General features: G+C 38.4%; 2 protein-coding genes across 9 annotated transcripts in view; one reads left to right on the forward strand and one right to left on the reverse strand.

Annotated features, from left to right (window-relative positions):
• Positions 1-7107, forward strand: part of ppip5k1b (diphosphoinositol pentakisphosphate kinase 1b) — a 32323-nt gene extending 25216 nt beyond the window's left edge. For all 6 annotated transcript variants that reach the window (XM_057329300.1, XM_057329302.1, XM_057329303.1 and 3 more), the window contains 3 exons: positions 4924-5061; positions 5195-5302; positions 6178-7107. In XM_057329300.1, coding sequence (XP_057185283.1) covers positions 4924-5061; positions 5195-5302; positions 6178-6272 — 341 coding nt within the window. In that variant the 3' untranslated portion in view covers positions 6273-7107. The remainder of the gene's footprint in view (positions 1-4923; positions 5062-5194; positions 5303-6177) is intronic.
• Positions 7108-9144: 2037 nt separating this feature from the next.
• The window catches only part of LOC130552185 (UPF0235 protein C15orf40 homolog), a 46601-nt gene continuing 31646 nt past the window's right edge, over positions 9145-24099 (reverse strand). For all 3 annotated transcript variants that reach the window (XM_057330353.1, XM_057330354.1, XM_057330356.1), the window contains 5 exons: positions 23998-24080; positions 23687-23824; positions 13012-23479; positions 12709-12929; positions 9145-12529 (listed from right to left, as the gene is read on the reverse strand). In XM_057330353.1, the coding sequence (XP_057186336.1) occupies positions 12374-12529; positions 12709-12929; positions 13012-23479; positions 23687-23824; positions 23998-24080 (11066 nt within the window). In that variant the 3' untranslated portion in view covers positions 9145-12373. The remainder of the gene's footprint in view (positions 12530-12708; positions 12930-13011; positions 23480-23686; positions 23825-23997; positions 24081-24099) is intronic.

Consider the following 24099-nt stretch of genomic DNA (forward strand, 5'->3'; position numbering starts at 1 on the left):
TGTTTGGAGATTTTGAATCCATGTTTTTGACACTCTCTTTGCATGCGCTCTACGGTTGAGTAGACTTCGTAATTTAGAACAGTTGTGATTTTTGTTATTTTTACATTTAAATCTCTGTAATAGTTTTTCATCACCCTTTTCATTTCATTTCTCACAAGACACACCCATCTTCATTCATTCTTCTGTCTGATTGGCTTGTTGCATGGGTTGTACCCAATATATCACTCTTGATATATTGTTGTTTGTGTGGAAAATCAGTTTTCACTCATTTATGAAAATGTTGATGCACCTGATATCTGTGAAGAGAAACTTTTTCACCAGTAATGCTTAGATGATGACATTGCATATGCTGTGCCTTCAGTGCATTACAATGGACATCTTCATATATCTTAATTGTTCATGGTAATGTTTTGTCATCTAAAGGGATGGTTCACAAAAAAATGCAAATTCTGTCATCATTTACTCACCCTCCTGTCATTTCAAACCTGTATGACATTCTTTCTTCCGCAGAACACAGAATAAGATATTATGAAGAAAGTTGGTAACCGAACAGCGCCGGCACCTATTCACTTCTATTGTATGAACACAAAACCAATGCAAGTCAATGGGTGCTGTCTTCTTAAATAATATAATCAATAAATAAAATATCTTCTTTTGTGATCTGTGGAAGAAAGTAAATCTTACAGGTTTGAAATAACAAAAGGGTGAGTAAATGATGACAGATTTTGTATTTTTGACTGAACAACCCTGTAATTCAAACTGTGCTTGAAGAGCTTGGCTTTGTCACCTACTGCAAATGGGGTGATGATTCAATGGATAGTTCACCCAAAAATAAAAGTTGTTCTTTCATCTGTGGAACACAAAAGACGTTTTGAAGAAAGTCGACATTGCTCTCTTCTACGCTGTTATAGTAGACGAGGATCCGAGGTTGTTAAACTTGAAATGGGACTAAAAAAGTGCCACAATGGCATCAAAAGAGTCTGTACAACTTATCTAATATATTTCAAGTTTTCTCAAGCCATATGTTGTTCTTTGTGTGGGGAGAAACTGAAACGTAAGTTCACCCTTCACTTTCATCACACGAAAACACCAGCTGGAACATTCAGCTTTAAACTATTTATTTTAAATAACATAAATTGCATGACAGAATTCTCATTTTGGTTAACTCTTCCTTTTTTAAAATCAATTTATTACGTGATAAACCTTATAAAAATGATGTTTCTTATTTTGCTCATCTGTCAGTAAGAAGCAGCCATTTCTGTTTCAAAACATCGAATAGCATTTACGAGATGTTTACTCATAATATGAGTGTATTTTTAATATGCTGGCTTCTTGAGATGCGTTTAGAAGTTTTCGATTTTCTCTATATTTGTGTCCTATTTTAAACCAACTTGATGAATATCTGCAGGTTGTAATAACGTACAGCACTTTTCTCATAAAACAAGCCTTATGGTGCTCATGAAGAACAGAACCTTCAGATGAAGAAAATACAGTACAAGTTGAGGTTAAGTTGTTTTTCAAATAATTTATTGGAGTAATAATGGTTCAATACAATTTAGGTTTTATTCTATACTATTTTAAGCTATACTGTATGTATTTTAATGTCAAAGTCCAATTTTTGGTGGTGATAAATATTACACCACAAGTTCTGTAGATCAAGTTGAACTTCGATTTAGTATAAATATATTTCTTTAATATGGACGCCCTGTCGGGAATCTAGTTTAATCACATTTTTTGAGGTTGGGTTTTTTCTAGTAACAGTTGCAGTCAAGGGAAAAGTAATATGTGGCAGTTCAGCACCCCTTGAGGGAAACTAAAGCCCATCAAACCGGCCATTCAACCACTACTACAGACCAAGTCTCCCCTATCAAAATGGTACATCTTCCTCAAATCACAGTTCTAAACCTTTCGTCCTCACTGGCTTCTAACCGCCTCTGAAAATAGCTGTAAGACCTTATAAAAACATTAATTTGGGGTCATTAATTATGTGTTGCTGAGTCATTGAGGAACAAACATCCCAGCGGGGCTGAAACAGAAGCTGTGGCTGCTGTATAGATTCTCGTTTCTTTCCTCTTCTCCTTCGTCATCTTCATCCCAGCCTAATCTTCTCTGTTTCTCCTTCATCCCTCCCACCTCTTCGCTTACCTCACCACTCTCTCCTCCTCCCACTCCTCCTCATTCTGTCACTCACTGCACTCATTTCCTACCTTTCGCAATTTTCCATTTCGTTTATCAGCAGATACATTTTTCTCTTATTTCATTGATGAAATAGTCCAAAGCCAGAAGTACAAAGGTGGCCTTTGTTGAGACTTTTTCATTCCTTGCCCATTAAGAAGCAACTGAAATGATTGAAATTAAATGTATTCATTTAATTCAAGCAAGTTATAAATGATATACACCAAATTGAACAAAATTCACATTAATTTCATACAATACTTGCTCAAAATAGACTTGCCTTTTGTCATCTTGAAAATCTACATACAGCACTTTTATTATTGTGCAAAATATGACTTGATCAGCATTATCGATATATATCAGTCTTGTCACCTTCCTCGTTCCTCTTCTCAACCTTCTCAGAATTCCTCCATTTGTTGTCCTCTGTTGGTATCGTCCCCTGTTTTACCTCCTAACTTCTATTCCCCATTTCCCCCTCTCTTTCCTCACTCTTTCTCCTCAGAGATGCTCTTCGATGAGCAGCATGTATCAAAACTGCTGGGTGGGCTTTCTGTTGACCCTGTTCTGACCCATCACCTACATCACTGTTCCTACCACCTGCGCCTGCTCACCAATTGGCTCCGCACCCACCAGGAACCCCCAGAATGCCTTTCTGGTCAGCCCGCGTGTCATTCGCTCTGTCGTCTCCCAGATCCAGTTCTCATTTTCGTATTTGTGTTGTAAATGTACGCTATCAGTCTATGGGGCTTCAGATGCAGATGCTGTATCTGTGACCATTTACAGTATCTTACTGTATTTTATGCTGTTTTATTTCTTTTTATGCTAATGCAGCTTTTTTCTGTCATCTTAACTTTTCTTACTGCATGTCTGTGCGTATGGTTTGGCGGAGACAGCTTGCTTATGTTGATGCCTACATAGAGTAAGTATACTGTAACAACTTGCGAAGCCATTTTTACTGTCCGCAACATATTTAGGAAAATTGAATTTCTGAACCATTGGCTCGGAGACATAAATCATGTTAATGTTTAGTTTTTAGTTGTTGAATCTGAGCCTGCCACTGTGTTGGGACTTAAAAGCAGCCAGTCATATTTGTAGATGTTGCCATATGGTGTCTCCACACAGCATGTCGACTTCATTTGCAATGCAAAACAAAGCCGCCTGAAACACAGGATTTTAGTGGAATTAAAGGAACAGACTGTCCATAAATGAAAAATCTTGACTCACTTTTTGTGTCAAACATGTATTCTGATTTTTTCAGTGGAACACAAGGAAAGAAATGTAAAAGTCGTCACGTGTTTGGAACTTGACAGCCTCTGATCAAAATGAACTATCATTATGTCTTACTTTTCACTTTTTTTTCAGTTTTGAGAGTTTTTGGTCACAGCGAACTGCTGTAGTATGTCAAAAAGAAATCTGTGAAGATGTCTTGAACTGTTTTTTTCTGGGTGTTTTAGGGAAAAACATTAGTTGGCTTGGCAAGAAATTGCTATAAACTAAGACAGTGTTTGCACTTTGCCGTTATTTAATTACATTACCGTTAACATAAACACAGGCACAAACTGAGAAATATTTAGCATCTTATTAAACAAATGTAGTAGGGTTATTATAGTTTTACACTTGTTTTTGAGTTTGGTGATATTTTTGTTGGTTAGATAAGCAAACAAACAAACAAACATGTAAAGCTCATAAGTCTTTAATTTTGCTGGGTGTTAAAGGGATAGTTTGCCCAAAAAATGAAAATTCTGTCATCATTTACTCACCCTTTTGTAATTTCATACCTGTATAAATTACTTTGTTCCCATGAACACGGAGAAAGATATTTGGAAGAATGTTAGTAATTTTCAGTTCCATGACATCATTGACTGCCATAGTAGGAAGAATTAAATGGTAGTCACTAGAACTCTTTTTTTCCCTAAATTCTTCAAAATATCTCATTATGTATGTGTTCAACAGAACCAAAAAAAAACTATTATTCTCTTTCCTACTTCGGTAGTCAATGATGTCCCAGAACTGAAAATTACTAACATCTTTCCAAATATCTTTCTCTGTGTTCATTGGAACAAATACATTTATACAGGTTTGAAACAACCTGAGGGTCTGTAAATGATGACAGATTTTTCTTTTTGGATGAACTATCCCTTTAAACTGATACTACCGTGTACTGTACTGTATTAAAAAGCCAAACCCTGTTAATGGACCAAGAGAAAAGGGTTCTGTAGAGATGGGGTTGCCATGGTTGCAGAAGAGTTTCTGTATTTGAGCTACACATGCCATATTAAGTTTAACATGAAAATTAGTCTGTGATTAATAAAAGTCCACTAGTAGATCATAAATAGAAACCATGGGCTTGGAATATTAAGCATGAAATATTCTATATGCCTTTTTTCATTTGCATTAAATTAAATATGGCATCTATTTTAAAGTAATAGTGTAATACATTGCCAACAATAAATTACATTTTAGGCAACGTATCACATGGCAATTTTATTCAATGCTATCAGAGGCTTCAGCTTTGTCATCTTAGTTTGTGGTTTGGGTTGCATCGTGTGCTGCTGTAGATTACTGTTTACTGTATATCACAAAGTAGATTACTTTGCGATCGCTGAGATAGCATAGTCTTCTGTACTTTTGTGCCGTTTCAGTAGAAGCACATGCTGCTGTGCTTGAATGAATGTTTGTGGGACAGCGGTATGACGGCTCATAGTTGTTGTGTGTGTTTTGGACCATGTGCTTGTGTGTCTGCTGCAGGGTTTGAAGGTTGCTCTATGGTGCCCTCTATCTATCCACTGGAGACGCTACACAACTCGCTGTCCCTCAAGCAGGTGGATGAATTCCTCACGGCGGTGTGTAAAAATGGAAGCGAGACGCAATTCAAGAGGCTAAAATGTAAGCGGACACACACACACAGATTCACGTCTATTCCATTTAACAGTTAGTTCACAAATGTCTTCATTTATGAACTCATAGGTTTTATGGGTTTGAAATTATTTGAGGGTTTGTTGTCTATTTTTGTCTCTAGCTCTGTCTGCCATGTTTGACACGCAGCCCTCCATGGATGCTGAAAGTCAGGATACCCCAATGACCACCCCGGTCCAGCTGAGCCAGCCACCTAGCCGACCTCTCTGGTGTGAGTTTACCTCAGCATATCACTCACCTGCCGTTCAAAAGTTTTAAAGTATAAGAAAATAATAAATTATTTAATGCACTTGTGATAATTAATGAGGTATTACCCTGGCCTAGACTATACTTTTGATACTACACTGTAATGTAAACTATAAAAAATTTCCCACAATTCTGTCACGGTTTAAAAAAACAATAGAACCCTGCCCAAAACACAATAGAAAATGTTATGGATTGAATGGTTATGATGGGAATTGTATTGGAAACTATAATAAACTAATGCCCAAAACACTAAAAAAACTAATTTTGCATTGGTTTGAATGGAAAAAGCTAATGGTCCATAATGTTACTGTATTTCATTGAAAACCATTCAAATTTCTGTGGTGTTTTTTATCGAGGGCTCATGCCACTCATCTTTCAAGTTGTCTGAGTTTATTTTAGGTTTCAGCACTCCCATTTAGAGAATTATTGTCGGCTTTTAATGCCACACAATTTCCTCTGAGAGTTTGGTGATTTATGTTAAGTATTTGGCTGTTTTAGCAGCTGCTCACAGTAACAGAGAATCTAGGTTGCGTTAGTCTCTGGTAACCCATTTACTCTCATTTTGTTTTTGAAAAGGGAACAAGAAACATGTTGAATAAAAAAGTATCTCTGAAATAAATTGTGCATTTGTGCTGGTTTTGGTTGTGTAACATTATGGCTTTTAATGTGTGATAATACAAACAGAATATCGGTTCTATAAATGAATGTTGAGTGTGTATTTCTACAAAAAATGTATGTAATACACAATGGAACTCACTTGTTTGTCTGCACATAAAATAGGGTAGTAATGTCTTTTTACTGGACAAAAATGACACGTTTCTCTTTTTACTCCGGATGCAGACAGCAGCGGTCCCCCCAGCACAGTATCCAGCTCCGGACCATCATCTCCATCTTTAGCTGAGCCTTCATCAAACTTCGAATTCAACAGCGAGTAGACTACTTCATACTTTTTTGTTATTGATCCAGGATCAGGTTTGATGTGGCAGAAGCTGATCCTAGATCAGCATTAATGAGTTACAAAGAGCTACTTCCTCTTTGAGGCTGCTAATGTTCACACCATTGTATTAAACTACTCTTCTGCCTGAACAATACACAGAGGCACTTTAGCTGATGTTGAGCTCTTGCTCTGTCAGCAAATAGAGCAGTGAAACCAGTAATTAACTTTTCCGCTGTACTTAGGTAATCTGATGGAGCCGGATAGTAATTATGATCGTAGATTCAGTGGCAGAGAGACAGCTACATTATAGACATTAGTCATGTCTCTGTATTTTTTTTATTGTTACCAGACACCAATGCAGTTACATTGCACACAATAATGCAAATCAAAGTTTTGAAATATTATATTTTATTTTAATTATTACATATAATGACTAAGATCCCACTGATTTATAGTGCCAGTTGATACAGTGTGAAATTTTAAGTGTAATGTAATTATGCCACTGTCTTTAAATTTGTGTATTTTGAGGTTATTCTTTTTTTACATTTTTAGAGATTAGATTTTTGTTAATGCACTATATTTCAGGCATTGAATAAAATGATAATTGTATTTTTATTATGTGGTAATACTGCAAACGGTATTGTTTGGGGTTAAATTAATGTGCCTTAATTTTATGTGTGTAAAATGAGCTTTAGTAGTCTCTGTAAAGACTTGAATGTTTTCAACTGTATATAATCTACTGTTTTGACAATTGTTTACTCTGTAAAGTTAAAGTAGGAATATTTAATTTTAGAGAATTGTATTATGTAATAAAATATCTGATGTAAAACGTGCCCGTGAATTTGTGTTTCACTTTCAAAGCAATGTGTTTTTATATAAATTTATGTTAAATCTACCCGGATATTGTTCCAAACTTGCGTGATTTGTTTCTATAGGGATCAAAATATGTCAAGCAGAATTTTAGTGACTGACAGCCGTCAGCATTGTTCAGTTTTTCTCTTCATATTAAGCAGAGGAAAGAATATCATGCAGGTTTGGATTTATACAAGGGTAAGTAGTTTCATTTTTGCATAAACTATTCCTTTAATCCAAAGTTTGAGTATGTGTCCCTGTTTTAGAAAATGTTTAGATTTTAGTTTAGATAAGCTCTATAAATGTATGTTTTATTGGTAATTATCACATACAACTACCAATATACAAACTATAATCTATTACCCTGTGCTTTATGTATGTATTTCTGAATATGAGTCTTTATGAATACGAATCTGTGTGAACTTCAAGTTTAATTGTATCTGATTTGACCAAGTTGTGAATTTAATTGACACGCGTCATGGCAAAGACAAAAAGTAAGGTTTCAATACAAAATTATTTAAAATATACAAATGTATAAAATATACCCTGATCAAAAAGCAAAACATGTTAAAGCTGCCTTGCTCGTCCCACGTCAAAACGTGTGTGACGTCGTTGTTGTTGTCTCGGGGTTAATTGTGTGGTTTTGAAATTCAATCTGAACGATCCGAGTCAAAGAGAGTGATGCAAAGCAACAATGATGACTCACGCTTAGCCCTCAGCTGTGCTGCTGTGTTGCTATGGCGACGGATCCGCTCATTAACTTCCACCGCGAGATGAGTGACTGTGAAAAATTTGCGTGCGTGTGAAACAAGTTATCGCTGGCAGACGGTGAGCTAATGATGAAGTCATACTGTGCTTGTTAGCTCATTTTCATCCATGTGGGGAGAAATATGGCAAACGTCTTATGTTCCCACACGGAGTTGACATCTAAGCTACAGTCGGAGTATACAAATATACAATGTCCGCTTCTTAAAAATAAATGATATTTCAAATTGGGCGTATACTTTAAATCGCATAGGAGCTATTGGAGTTATAACGTTATATAAAAACCTTGGAGAATCCTGAATTTACTAAGGGCATGAATCGGAGAAAAGTCACTATAGCTCGCACATTATCGTCCTAAACTTTCGCTTGCTTGTAATGTAAAACGGACATTATTGTCATAGCAACTGCTTTTAGTTCAGCATGCCGTGGCATGGGTTGTGTGAGCTGTCAAATTAGTGTCAACGGACAGTGCCCACAGAGACTGGAGGCTAACAACATCATGCCAATAGTTTTGGAAAGAATGTAGATGTGCTGTGGATGAAAATTAACATGAATCCGAGTCAAGGGAGTAAAAAACGTACTAGGATGACATAATTTTAACTTGGTTACTTGATTTAACCCTGTTACAGCCGCCGGTATTAGCTAGCTAATAGGCTTATAACATCAAATAGCTGTTACCTTATAGACATTAAAGCAACATTCCGAGTTGAAGTTGTGTCCACAGCATCACTACTACAGATTTTCCAGAAGACAATTTTAATTTGTGTTTTAATCGGTGTGTAAGGAAAATTGGCAAATATTGAATTTTAAAGAATGCACTTACATCATTTTTTATATTCTATCAATTATATTGTTCTGTACAAAAATGTTTGTTGGCTGTAAAATTGTCTCAATCTCATTTAAGATATGGGACAGAAGACTGGAAATGAAATAATGCAGATTTTGCTTGTCTGAAAACTGAATTTGTTTATTTTAAACTTAAGTTAATCAATAACACTTTACCATAAAGTTTTATTAAGATTATTAAATGCATTAGTTAACATGAACAAACAAAGATTAATAAATGCTCAAAATCATTTGAAAAAATGTATTAGTAAATGCTGAAAGTAACATGAACTAAGGTGAATAATTAAATAATGAACAATACTTTTACAGTATTTATGTTAGCTAATGCATTAACAAAGAAAGAGCAACTTTATTGCTTAAAAAAAATCAGTTTTGCAACATGCATAAAAACGCACACACACAAAACATTTCCAAATTTTGCTAAATGTTTTTTAATGATGATCACCAGGATGGTTCCCTTTACAGTAAATCAGCAGAAATCTACTTTTGAGCATTTAAATACAGAATGTGGAATATTGCACTAAGAAATAAGAGAACTAAGATTCATACAGCGCCAAAGAACAAGGAAATATCACAGCATCTTCTCAACAACATCTCAGGGCAAACAGAAGCTAAGCCCTATAATATGCATATTTTAGTACCATAGAGACAATTAGCTTGTTCAAATATATCTTAAAATAGTTTTGTTTTAATTCTGATCATTAAACGATTACATTCAGGCGTACAACTAATAAGGTCACATGCAAAAGATGGATACGTATACATAACATATGATCAAATTAATCCATCACATGACAAAAAGGTGTACAGCACTTTGAGGATTTATTTGAACTAACAGGTATTGTAGAGGTACTGTATCTTTGTAGTCTTTGTTACCTTTTTAGAGTAAATTACAATGACCATAGAACGTATCTTGAATAGTATGTACAGGTTAACGCCATTTGTTTTGATTTCTGTTTTGGCATTTCAAGTCATATTAGAGAAAACCTTACATCTGTAGTGTTATTAGTAGTCGTAAAACAGCACTCTGCAAACCAGCGTTTTGGAATATTATTGTAAGCGAGTACTAAACTCAGCAATAGCTAAACATAGTGACATTTGAATTCCTCATTCAAACCCACCCACTTCTTTCTGTGACCCATTTTCTGAGGTTTATCTGTTCCGTGTGCATATTTTGTTTTGATGAAGCAAAGTCCAGCAAAGCAACTTTTACATTCAAATACATTATTTCAAGTTAGTGCATTCGTCTTTAGCACAAAAATAATTTTGTGTAAAGAAATCACAGCTAAACAAGACCACGTAGTACTTGTTATTACTAAGGCCAGGTATTTGAAATTAAATATGAAATATCCACCCAACCAACCCAAAGAAACAGCCCATCACCCCACAAAAAAAGATAAAAAAAAAAAATTGGTCTCAGTGTGGCTTTTACTTGTGTATATTGGTAAGATTAATTCGGATGTTTATAAATGAATGTGTATTTTTAACATAATACAATTTATAGCTAAAACTAGTTTTATTTCCAAAGCTGCTCATTTTGGGGAGCTACAGGTAAATTCTTAGGCTTTGACCTCCATGTCTGTCGTATGCATTCACAGTAAGCTAGTAAGAGTAAACAAAGATCTGACCATTCAGTCACCCCAAAGATATCTTAACTGCTGTCATAAATCATGATTATGAAGTCAACTACAATGTGTAATACTGAAACATACTGTAAAGAAGCAACTACTGTATTAGATGTACTAAAATATATGGGAGGTTTGCTTAATGTGAAATAGAGGAGTGAAGAGTTAGGAGGTTTTGGAGAACAAATGGCACCTGTTCTTTATCAAGGCTACTTTTAAATTAACAAAAATATACATTTGCCAGTGGGGCCTAAATGTGTTGTTTTAAGTAACGGAGACCAAGATAATTCAGTACTAGTGAAATACTGCCCACAATGCAGTCAAACACGTAGAGCCACTGTTTCACCCTAAATGTACTGTAGTATATTTAAGGAAATAATAGGAAGTCCCGCAAGAAATTTTTAAAGAGGTAAAACTGGGGCTCCACAAAAATTCCAATTAATGTTAGCAACAAAAACTGTCTCTTAAAATACACTGTCCTATTTTGGTATTTGAGTTTTTGTAATCAATAACATTTAATTCAATAGATACTAACTAGCTAAAGTAGTTTTTCATTCAGTCTACTGTCAGATAAAAAAATATCCAACGTCCCCTCTTTTTTGATTAAAAGGTTTATATTTGCTTTTAAAAATAAATGAATGCGTTACATTATTTAGATGCTACCTACCTACCAAACCCACTTCTTCATTAGATAAAAGTGCAATCATACTTGGTGCAACATGATGCTATAATTATAAACATCTGACGTTTATTAGCACAAACCTAAATGAGTTATAAGGCTTTCCAATTCCAAAATAAATAATTGTTATTCTATAAAGATGCAATGTTTTGAATGCGTAAGCCAGCAATTTCCTAGTCAAACAACAGTCTTGTTTCTTAATGGTCCTTGCAAAAGGCACATGAGAGAAACCTCACTGTCTGCTCTCACAGTAACCACTGAAACCTTTTTTACTCTCTCCACAACACAGTGTAATTTCAATCACTAAACAGACTATACAACCTAAAGTGCTTGTGGACTGAGGGAATCTAAGATTTAGGTTCTAAAACAATAAGTCTTGAATATTTATAACATTATTGAGGGCCATTCACATTTCACTCAACATTCAACTCTCACTCAAGCAACAGAACAGTGTAATTGACTGTAATGGCAGTCTACTTCATTGATGTGCATGCATGTTGCTCTTGTTTTTAGTCTAAGTTGTTAAAGAGACAGGTGGACAATGTACAGTCTTTAAATAACAGAACAACTGTTATTGTACCCAGTCTGAACTAGAGAAGCATCACGCTTTAGAGTAAAATGATTGTAATATCAAATACTGTTCACTATCCTAGTCAGCTGCAGTTCATGACGAGATAGTAGATTAAGATTCTTCAAGCACAATCTTTCATACAGGGCTATCACTATATTGAGACCAGGTTATTTGACTTAAATTTAACTAGTTGTTAATGAATCTCATGCACTTTTTCACAGATTTTGAGATAACTGGGGTAAATAATTTGGCACTGATCCCCTTTGGATTAGCAATTTAGTGTACGGACTTTCTTCTCTGCATTTGCTGGTATTCGATTTAAAAGTGAACATTTAACTATGTAATCTTGGATGTCCTTATATTGTTTTACAGACAGTATTGTGCATTAGAGGTCAAATTTTTGGTCACTTTATGTTATCATGTTGAGAACATTAGCAAGCTCAATTTGCAATGCAGATACACAGATCAACGTCAGCCTATGAACATTATATGTATATTTTCATAGCCGCTATCTAGTGAACATTCAATTTTCTGCCAAAGCATTGCAGATGCGATCAGAAATGAAATTACAACAGCTTAAATCATTAACAAAGCTCATAAGAAGTATTTTGACAGCACTGGGATTTTGTTGCCTTTCAGGATTAGAGTACAAACTATAGTAAATGGTATAGCTGATGGAAAGCTGAGAGTTGAAGTAACCTAAGTCTAAAAGATTAGAAATGTATAAGAAATGAATGGTAAACTCTAAATGGAAAACTATCTCAAAATTCTATTTTGCAGGCCGGGAAAGATTCATCCTGCATGACCACTGTGCTGCTGCTGGCCAAGACCATTATATTCAGATCCTGTTGTTTTTCATGGGTCTGCTGATACCAGTCCCGAGTTACCTCTGTGTCATGGGTCGGAATTAAAGTCACCTAAAAGAGAAAAGAAATGTCAGATAAATTATGAAATATACTGTTAAGGAAATCAAGCCACACGCAAAGTTGATATTTTAAAGAACACTGATAACCAAACAAAGTTGGCCCCCATTGACTTACATTGTATGGACACCGAAGAACTGAGACATTTATACAAATGTAAAGTCAGACGTTACCTGAAGGTTAGTGCCCCACTGTGCTTTGCCCTCTAGCAGTGCATCCAGAACAGAACGGCTGGGTTCACCACTACCCGGGTCATTTCCACTAATGACGTAGTATGCGGCACGCACCTTCTTGAAAAACTCTTGATCGACATTTTTAGCACTGCAGTGATTGGGAATGTAAGCTAGGTCAACGTATACCGGTGAAGTTCCAGTGCTCGACTTCTGGTTAGAACCTAATTAAAACATAAGATTGGTTATTTGCACACGTTGTTGCAATTGCAGGGCCATTGTTGGCAAGTTATGAGATACTTGTACCTGCATTACTCTTAACTCCATTGACTAATCCTTTTGCGGAGTTAAACACATCTCCCCTTGATCCCTGTGTTTCGGCCATCTTGGACAAACGAAATGCTCTGTCTGAATCTTTTCTTTTAAGAGAAGGAATGTGAGGCGAAGAGTCTTTGGATGTGTGCTTCACAGGGGTGGTAGATCTTCTGCTTTTCGTATCTCCTTTACGTGCAGGTGATGCCGATTTCCCAAGCGTCTTTCTCAAGCCTCTACCGGTTTTAAGGTCTTTCTTCACTGGTCGTTCTGTGTGCGTCTGACCATTGAGAAGCGCATCCGGGTCGACCATGCACACGTCAGGGTGAGGTGGGTGGGGAAGAGGGTCTTTCATTGGGATGGGTGGGGGATCGTGACTCCTTGGGGAGGAGGAATGATGGCTTCCTCCACTGCTACCAGCAGCAGACATCTTGTCTACTGGCAGATGCTCTGCATCTTCATCAGAGTCGAGATTTCCTTCTGCTGTAATTGATGGACATTCTTCAGTCTCTGGAGGAACGTCTGAGTCAGACTGAGATGGGATCGACTCACTCAAAGATGTAGGGGGAGTTTCTTCCCCAGCTAACAGAATGCCACTCGCGGTACCACCTGGAAGGCTGTGTGAAGCTTCCTTGGCGTCTTCATGGTGACTTTGGGAATGACGATGTTGCTGCTTATGAGATCTCCTCTTGATGGAGTGCTGCCCATGCTCATCACCATCATCCTCCCTTGAGCGATCGCTTCTGGCATCTTCTTCTCCCTCCTCGCTGGACAGTTCATGTGGGCTTGGGTTAATAAAGGATGGAGAGATGTCTCCTTTACGGTGTTTGAAGAGTGAAGGTGAATGAGAGGATGTGGCTTCCATGCAGAGGTCAGAGGGTGGAGTGGGTCCCTCGTCTGAGTTTTTGGAGACCTCGGGGTAACAGGCCTGGTCTCCTGATGACTGAGCCAAAGGTGGAGTTGATTGATGTTCTATTGAGCCATGTTTTATTACCTCGTCGTCTTCCTCCTTCATACCTTCATAAACATCTTCCCCATAGCCAGGTGGAGCCTTTATATATATTACATCCTCATGCTGCATTGCAGATGGAAGGGTACTAAGCTGGCTAGCCTCAACTGTATCTGTTTTCTTGCTGTCTTTTTCCATCTTCACCTTTATTTGTTCCTTATTTTCATCTGATTTAGTTTTTGATTCCTCCTTTTCCACAATCTTTTCCATCTGTGTCTTTTCTTTTGGTTCTTCTGACAGGACTTCAGCTTTTCTTTCACTCTCCATCTTCTGCTCTGACTTTTCTTTCTTGCCGTCATCTAGAATCTCTTCCGTCTTTTCCGAGCTCATTTCAACCTTCTCTTCATGTTTTGTCTTTTCTTCCTCTGTTGCTTTGGGTTTTACTTCTTTTTCATCCATCTCATTTTTCTCTTCATATTCCGTCTTGCTCACTTTCGCTTCTTTTAACTCTGCCGTCTCCTGTGTTTTCTCAGTCTGGGCTTTCATTTCCCCCGACGTCTTAATTTCCCCCTCTTGCTTTACACCTTCAGTCACTATGCTGGTACTGAGTATTTCACATGCCGTGGATGGAACCTTTTGAGAGCTCATAGCTTCTGTGGCTCCATCTGTTGTGTGTGGATCAAGTTTTGCTGTTGAGGTTTTCACATCAGTGTGTTGCTCTGTTAATGATACTTTGCTTGTTTTTTGATCAGGTGTTAAAGATCTGTCACACTCAATTCTGCAAGGTAAAGTTCCCTCCTCAAAATCACTTTTGTTCTCTTCAGGCTCATCATCAGAAGGCTTTTCCTTGGAGTGTTTGTCAGCAGAGTCAGCTTTCTGCAAAGGTGAAATATTAAACATGTGAGATGTATCAGATGCAATCTCAGTTGGTTGTGCTGACTTGGACGCTGCTGAATCTGACAGTTTTGAGCTGTGTGTTTCTGTTACAGATACATGTTTAGATTTAGAAAGATGTTCCCTGTCAGATTTAAGACTGGACATCTCTTCCTCTGACTTCTCCTCAGCTGATGATGTTTGATCTTGAAGAAAGGATTTGGATTCTTCTAAAGGACTGAGGGGAGAAAACCTGGTTGCTGCAGCAGGTATAAATCTGTCAGAAACATCCATGCATTCATCTTTTAAATGTACCCCAGTACTTAAATATGGTAAATCCATGATTGGCGATTCTTCCTCTTTCAGTGATGAGTACTCGTATGATATACTGTCTCCATCTGACCTCATTTGGGCACTGGGAATAGTAACTGGGGTGTCTGCCCCTTCTCCAAGGTGTTGACCAGTCGAATATGAGGCAGACGTTGAAGAAGAGTAACTGAATGATGATGAGGAAGAGTAAGTTGGATCAGACATGGCTGTCTGAGCAGCGGCTAGGGATTCAGACCCTTCAGGCTTTTGATCTGAAGCTTTCTGTGGTTCATGTTTGTCATCGCTGGTCTTTGGTATATCAGTTTGAGCCAAAATAGTGTCTTTTTTCTTTGATTCTTCAGCATCTTTGCTGCATACATCCTGTTGATCTTCTTGTCCTAATGAAGGCTCTGTTGTTTGTGCCTTAGTTGTTTCTGTAGATGATGGGCCAACAGTGCTCGCCTGTTGAGCTGCTCCAGCTTCAACAGCATCAGTTGTTTCTTCTTTTTCTGTTGTCTTCTCTTTATTAACCTCAGGTGATTTAGATGTAGCACTGACATCAGATGCTGCCTTGGACTCTTTCTCAGAGATCTCTCTTGCACCCTTTTCAATATCCAAGTCACTCGCATCCTCTTCTTCATCATCCTCATACTCTTCCTCTTCTGCAAGTATTTTCTGGCTTCTGACCAAGCATTCCTCTGCCTCCCCACTCACAATCAATGACTTGCTTGTAAGGGAATCGGTTTTGCTAGTGCGCTCAAATGAAAGAACATTGTCATCAACTGTCATCGATTGTCCTGAAACACTAGGAGTGGCAGCACTAGATTCTGCTTCTTCATGCAATAACCTGGCAGGGGGTATTTCTTTCTCAGGTGGTGAGTACCGACCAGAACCAAACGGTTCCTCTTTGTATTCATCTGAATCAAATTTGTTTTTATCTTTACTAGCTTCACGTTTAGAGATTTGACTCTGTGTTTTGGTCTCACTGTAGGTGGAAGCTGAGGATGCTGTTGGGCCCTGACAACTTGACTTATCTTCTAATGGTGAGAGAATTCCTTGTTGAGGGGAAGCCTCTGTTACATGACTTTCAACAGAAGTTGTGGTCTTGTCCAAGTCATCTGATTTAGGTATTGCCAATGTCTTATGTGTTTTATGGTCTGACATCTCAGATTGTGTCACACTAGAGGATGTACAAGATTCTTGTGACAATTTAGCATGACCTTCATCTTCTCCTTGTGTGTCCTCTTTGATCTCTTTCTCCTTCTCTTTCTCCTCTCTTTCCAACTTTTCTGATTTGTCTTGCAAATCGCTTGAGGCAAATGACCTCGACCCTACAGCAGAAGAGGTGTCATAAGTTTCTGCGTATCTCAAACTATTGTCCACATAAACTGTATCTTGTCTCTCTTCCCCAATCGATTGTTCCTCTTGGTATAGTTCCTTATTATCATGCTCTGAGTAGGCACTGTGGCTGCTGTGAATACTTGTCCTAGTCTCTGTAAATGAAGTCTGATAATCAACCTTACTGAAAGAAACTGGTTCCTCATCACTTTGTTCTTCTACCGGGCATGCAGCTCCAAGCAAATGGGACTGACTTGCTATTCTATTGTCATCGAAATCTATATCCAGACTACAATGCTGAACCTCTTCCACTTTTTCTATCTCAGTGTCTTTTGAGATCGGCTTTTCATACGGTTCGTATTTAGAAGCCTCGTAGCTTTCTTTTTCCACTTCATAAGTCATCTTGTCATCCTTTTCCTTTTTGGATTCCATTTTATCAGTGTCAGTCTTCTCAGCACATTTTTCATCAACACTGGCAGTTTTTTGAAAATCTGAATGTGGTTCAAACCCTGGAGAGGCAACCTCACGTTCTCCTTCCCTTTCCCGCTCAGCCTCCTTCTCGGGTTTTGCAGTCTCTTTTGAAGAGAGCGATGTTTCATGTTTAGTATCCTCAACACTTGACTCATTACCAGAGGACAGTTTGATGCTCATTGCTTTGCTCTCACTTGAAATCTCTGTTACAGATTTACTGCTTTTATCTGCAGGAGCAAGAGTTGGTGAGGTGGTATCCACTCTACATTCTTTCTCTAGTTCTGGCGATGTTTCACCTGAATCTCTAGCAAACTCTTTTTCTCCTAAAATTTCCTCTTTTTTCATACTCGTATCAGATGTGAAAGGTTGTGCAGAACTGCTAGCTTTTGGCACCTCAGACTTCCAGGGTTCTACTGATAATGGTCTTGACCCAGCTCCTCCCATACAAACAGCATCTCCTTCATCCTCCTCTGTACTTTCATCTTCATCTGAAAATTTTGTTGGAAATGTAGTTTCATAAGTTGACTTCATGCAGTCTTTTGTTTTGTCTACAGTCAAGGGTTCTTGTGCAATCTCTTCAAGGCATTTTTCCTTATAATCTAAATTTAATTTGAATCCAATGTCTGATGATGGTAAAGTATCTGTTTCATGTAATGATGTATACTGCTTCATATCCTTTTGGGGTTCATCTTTCAATTTGACTTGCTCTTTACAGCTCAGATCTGAGGCCTCAAACTTCGTTCCTGATGATTCTGGAAGAGATTTACTTTCAGCTCCCTGTTCCACCTTGGCTTTAACCTCTAATTCATCTGACAAAAATTTTGATGCATCTTCTTTTAATAATTTCTTCTCAAACTCTTTGCTAACTTTGTCTTGTTCAGCAGGACGATGTTGTTCTGATATCTCATCTTTTTTGATCGGTTTGTCCACAGAATCATGTTCTGACTTTGAATCCACAATTTTATCTGATTTTGATTGGATTTCCTGAACCTTTTCTTCTTCCGGAGGTGTGGTTTTAACTTCTTGCTTTGTGTCAGCAGCCACATCTGTCACTATACTTGATTCTGGTCTTTTAGCAACAGTCTCTTCAATATGTTTGTCTTCATACAGCTCATCTTGTTTAGCAGCAGAATCTGTTTTCTTAGATGCTGTTGGATCTATAGAGATCTGACTGTCTTCCACACACTTATCTTTAAATTCATTTGCTTTTGATGGTATGTCTTCAAACATAACTGGTTGTTCAGATTTGACAACTAAGCCTTTACTTATTTCATCTTCTTTAGCTTGTGAATCGTCCTTCTTTGATGTTATTGTCTGGGGTTGGCTCTCCATTTTAGAGTCATATTCAGATTTAGAAGTAGTAAACATATCTGTTGTTCCAAAAGCTTGATGTTCTGTAGATTCTTCATCAGGTTTGGTAGTTAGTTTGGTGCTATCTGTCACTACCATGCTCTCCTCTACCTCTTTTTCTTGTCTTTTGTCTTGATCCTCTTTATCAAAAGAACTTAATTTCTTAGAGACGGGCAGCAGGACTTGACCTTCTTTCAAGTCTGCCTGCTCATCTTTAATTTCATGGTGTTTTGGTGTGGAATCAGTTTTATCAGAAATTGATATTATTGATTTGGTGTCTTCTTTATTTTTCTCTTTTTCTTGGCTAGTTTTAGCATCTGCATGTGTGTCGTGTAAAACTACAGACTGGGAAATTTGTGTTTGGCCCTCTACAAATTCATATTCTGCTTTCTGGTCTATTTTTTCTACACCCATAGTTTGTGTTTCTTCCATAAACTTCTCCTTTCGTCCTTCATCAATTTCAGTTTCACATTGAGGTACCCCTAATATATGAGAGTCCTTCTCTTGTGTTGGGATCTCTTTTGTTTCTTCATCATCTTTACCAGACAAATCCTTTTTCTCTGTAAAAGGCTGGCTCTCTTGCACATGCACATGTAGATATTGAGAATCTGGTTTTGAGATTTGCTCTTGTGTTTTAGATGTTATTTCCTCTGTGCTTTTATCCTTAGATTCTTCGTGTTCTTTAGCAGCTGAAATGATTTTCTCAGATGTCAAGCAAGTCTCGACGTTGCTTTCTGCTTTTTCATCATCTTTTAAGGTAACATCTGTTCCTTCAGTTAATTGCTGTAGTTGAGATTTGAGGTCCTTAGTCTGGTCTATTTTACAGACCGATGAAACACTTTCCCCTGAAATGACTTGTTCTGGTTTAACTTCAATTGACTCTGATGTCAGCACAGATGTCTTTTCCAGTTTAGCTGTTTTATCTGACTCTACTGTGTCTTGTTTTGCACATATATATTTTTCAGTTGATTCGTGGCATGTTGATGTTTCTACTTGGATGTCTAAACTTGTTTCTTGGGAGTGATAAGATGAATCAGTCAGATCTTTCTCTTTAGATTCTTGATGCAATTTGGAAGATAGTTCGGCTTTCTCTCGTTCAATTTCCTGAATTTGTTTCTCCTGTTTCTCCATTTCAGATCTTTCCAGAATTGTTGGAGAACTCTCATCTTGCAACTCCTCTTGTATTGGTTTTTCATCAAAATCGTCTTTAGAAGGTAATGCTATTTTCTCTGGTCCTGATGTAACATCATCATGTTTTGTAACCTCTGCATGTGTTAGTGTGTGTTCTTTCTCTTTGTGCTTCTCTTCAACATCTCTCTCATCCTCACACTTTTCTTTCTCCTTTTCTCTTTTTTCTTCTTTTTCTGTGGATGAATTTATATCATGAGCTTCCTCAGATAACTTGCCTTCTTTTTTCTCTAGGACCACAGCCTTGGTGCTTTCTTTTAGGTCCTCTTCAATTCTGTCCTTGTTTTCAGCACTTGGATGAGGCATTACTTCACCTCCACTTGTTTCTCTTGATGGTAAAACTGTTACACTTTCGTTGACAGCAGAAAAGCTCTCAACATTTTCCCCAAAGCGAAGGAGTGCAGATGTTGACACTTCAGCTTCCTGAGTGCTTTTCTTTCCTTCCTCTTCTCCTTGAGGTATTTCCTTCTTGTCTAACACATCAGGTTTTTGTTTTTCACTGTCCTTTTCAAGTTTAACTTCTGTGGAGCTAACTGGCTCTTTTATTTCCTGATGGGACTCTTTAAAGAGTTTATCCTTCCCTTCCACAGGTGACATTCTGAGAGGTGAGTGAGATGTGCTAGGTGGTCCAAAATGTGTGGGAGAAGCCATTTTAACAGTGCTGTCATCAGGACTAACGCAGCGGTCTTCCACCTCTGGATAAATGCTGGATTCAGAAACTGGAAGCTTAGAAACACTATGCGACGGGGAAAAGAGAGTGGTTTGTTTTTCAAAAGATGACTCCTCCTTAGTAGGCGAAACTGACCTCATCTCCATCTCAGAAGGCGAGGATTTTTTCTCAACTGAAGTATCTGAAACTAAAGGCACTGGACTTTTAGGTTTGTCTATTTCTTTCTCGTTGTCAAGTTTATCAGGCGAGGCATATCCTTCTTGTAACTTTCCGAGTGAAATGTCAACATTTGGCGTTTGATCTTCATACTCATCCTCCTCTTCGTCATCATAATGGGCTGCCATCTCAATTCCCTCTGTTTTACCTTCTAAGGGAAGTGGGGGAGATTCATCAAAAGGAGATGATTTGAAGCACTTGTCCTCCTCTAGGGAAGATGTTGGTGAGATGGTTCCAGCTGAATGTACATAGTCTTTCCCCTGGGTGGCCTCGTTGTGAGCAACGGGCTGTACGCTGTTTACGGTGTCTAAGAGCAGAGAACTTTTTCCAGTGTCTTCGGTCTGAGGAGCTGTGATTGATGCTACTGACTGATCTTCTGCAACAGAAGTGGGTAAAGAGGACAGCTTGTCATATTCCGTTATGGACGTTGCCGATGAAACATGTTCCTCTTCAGCTAATGGAGCTGCGAGAATGCTGGTGTAGATGGAAATAGCTGGCTCCTGTGCTTTGCCTGTTTCATTGCCCATTGCAGTTGCTTGTATTTCTCTCACTCCGTGGATATCATCAAAGGAGCCTGGTTGGTCTGGGACCGAGACGTCATAGCTACCAACATCATATTGGAGGTGTGGTATCCTGTCTTCTGATTCTTCATGAATCTCCTCATCTGAGATGGTCTGCTCAGTCTCTGGATAACCTGGAATGGTTTCATCCTGGATATATGATAGGTGCTCTGCTGCAGCAGCTCCTTGAGCAGTTGACGTGATACCTTCAACGTTTGACAAGTATTCATCATATTCTTCTTTGACCTCAGCATCCTTTAATTTCTCAGCAGGGAAATCTTTTATTTCTTCATCTGCAATGGCATCCAAATCTTCAGCTTCCTCTAGCTCAGCTTTTTCAATCACTTCATCTTCAAACATCTCCTCCTCAGCTTTGGTCTTTCCTTCCTCCCACTGTTTTTGCTTCTCCATTTCCTCAACTTCATGCTTTCTGTCCATTCCTTCGAAGTCTTTGGTTTCCTTCACTGCCCCTTCATCCTCTTCATCTCCTATACCCATGTCTTCCTCCTCCTCATCATCTTTCGTCTTTTTAATAGTTTGTATTTCAACCTCTTCCTCATCTTCATCTTCAATAGCTGCACCCTCATCCTCAAATTTCTCTAATTCTGGCGCCTGGGGCTCATGCTGTTGTTCTTGCACTTCTGAAGGTACAGCTTCTTTGATTTCTGTTTGCTCTGTTGTTGAAGTTTGGGGGACATTATCCTGCTCTTTCTCGTCTACAGCCTTGGGACTTTCTGTTTCTTCAGCTGCTAATTCTGAGATCGTAAGGGCACTTTTAGGAGCTTCAAAATGTTCTGTTTGTTCAGTGGATCTCAAATCATCAATGTCCTTAGTTAAATCTTCTGTAGAGTGAGCAGATACGACTTCTGTTCTGTTCTCTTGTACCTCAGGCTCGATCTTCTTGGCCACTGGTTCGGCTACAGTCCCTGCACTCTCAACTTTGGTAGTTTTGGGTTTGCTTTTTATCGTTTTGCATTTGACTTGGGTTTTAGCTTTGTGGAGCGTTTTCTTGACCTCAGGTGTGAAGGGTTTCAGGTCAGGTTTAGTTATTTTCCTCAGTTCGGGTTTTGACGTGTCCTTGGATTTAATCTTTTTCTCATCTTTTTTCATTCCGTCATCTTTTTTAATGTCACGTTTTTCTTTCTTTACCTCTCTCTTTTCCTTGTCTTTCTTTTCATCCATTTTGGACACTCTTTCTTTTGGGTGTTTTTTCAGTGATTTCTCCTTCAGTAGTTTTTTCTTCTCTGCAACTTCGCCTTTCGGTTTCAGTGGTTTAGTGTGTTTCTTTTCACCTTTTTTCTCAATCTTGTTCTCCTTGACAGAGTCGCTCTTTGTTTCGATGAAAGATACATCCTCGTGTTCGTCGGTTTCTTTCATAGAAGGCTTCATTGGTGCATGAGTCTTAGGAGATGATTTAAGACTTTCTTTGCTCTCAGTTCTTTGCTTCAACTTTGTTTGCTTCACAGCTGTTGGTGAGAGTCCAGAAGATATGTCTTTTTGTGTAGCGACCGGATAACGCAGAAAGTCAAGGTGCTTCAACTTTTCAAGCCCTTCAAGTATTTTGTTCTGTGGTGCATTTCCGGGAAAAAGAACCCTTACGATTTTCTCTGTTGGGTTAGCAGGGAGCCACACTACAAGAGCAGTGATAGAAGTTAAATAAGGTACGGATATTTCTCCCTCTTTTCCATTGGGAAGCACTATTCCTGTCTTAGCCTTGCTGTTACCTGCCCATTTCTGCATAAGGAACTGCATTTCCTTACTGTCCTTCACAGGGTTCAGGACGAACATGTCCAACCTGCCCACACCCATTTTGTGAAAAAGAGTAATGGGCTCTATCGTATTACTAACCGCTCGAGATAAAGGCTCTGGTTTGATTCCCAGCTTGTTGAGGTATTGCAACGTAAGAGAGGCTTCCTCAATGCTCCGCTTGACTTTCAAATTCGATTCTGATGTGCGAAGCTTCTCTGGCACATTGAAGAATACGACTCCAAGTTCTGGAGAGATGAGGTTCTTCATCCAGTCGCTGTATGTGGTGGAGCCTTGAGACTGCTCCTCCTCCTGCTCTGCAACCTTCCTCTGAAGGAGTCCATTGATCCCGGGAAGGTTATCAGCACCGATATGTGTAAGAAGAATAGAATCAATACGATCTAAATGTCTGACAAGCTTCCAGAAGCATGACCTTCTGTCAGAGCCGCCATCGATCAGAATGTTAAAACCATTGACAGCAAAGAGGGCTGAATCCCCTCTTTCACCAGGAAAGATGTAGCAGCAAGGCTTTGAGAGCTTTAGGAATCCTCCAGAGGTGGGAGGCTCAAGAAGGTCAAATGGGGACGGTACATCCACAGTCTCAGATATGTACTCTGTGAACTCGGTGACCCCCTCCATCTTAGGAAGTATGGGCTCCGGATTCAGCTTATAGATCAGCAACTCCCTAATATGTTGCTGTTGGCCTAGAGAACTCCAGCCTGCCTCACCACGACAAGATACGGTCAGTGTAGGCTGCTCTCCGGGGTTGGCTTTATCCAGAAGAGTACTGACCTACAGTACAAGATGAAAACAAAATCCCAAATTATTATTTTTTATATATGTATGTACATGTGTGTTTCAGCAAATCAACAGACTTGTATGTAAAACAACCAGAGCAATTTGTATTTCAATTTAATCATGATTAATAGAATAGGATACTGTTTCTAAAAATGCATTTTGAAATGCTGTAATTAAATAGTTAAAATGATCTAAACTCACCCCAGGATCATCAAACACACGTGAGAAGGTTTGATGACTGAAGACTCCTGTTTGTAGAACCAGGTCACCTTGGTCCAAGCTCTGCCCACTCAGGACCAGTAGCTTGTGCACAGCTTGGTCAGACACAAGAGAATGGATCTAGGACATAAAGAGACATAGAGGGCATTTAAAACACATTACCCTATTATAGTCTGTCTGTTTCCAGCAAGTCATCACAAGGTTGTGTATCACCAAGGTTATTCAGTTCAACATCAAATCCATTAATCAGTCTTTGTAAGAAACAAAAAGAGCACCAAATAAATTTACTTTACCTCCGATACAACAGAATCTTGTGATGGGTTTACCAACACAACCGTCTCAAGAACATCACTTTTGTGGTGCAGAGTCCTTTGCCCTGGAAAAAAAACACTTTT

This window comes from Triplophysa rosa, linkage group LG3 (genome assembly GCF_024868665.1).
Source record: "Triplophysa rosa linkage group LG3, Trosa_1v2, whole genome shotgun sequence".
NCBI classification, from domain to species: Eukaryota; Metazoa; Chordata; class Actinopteri; order Cypriniformes; family Nemacheilidae; genus Triplophysa; species Triplophysa rosa.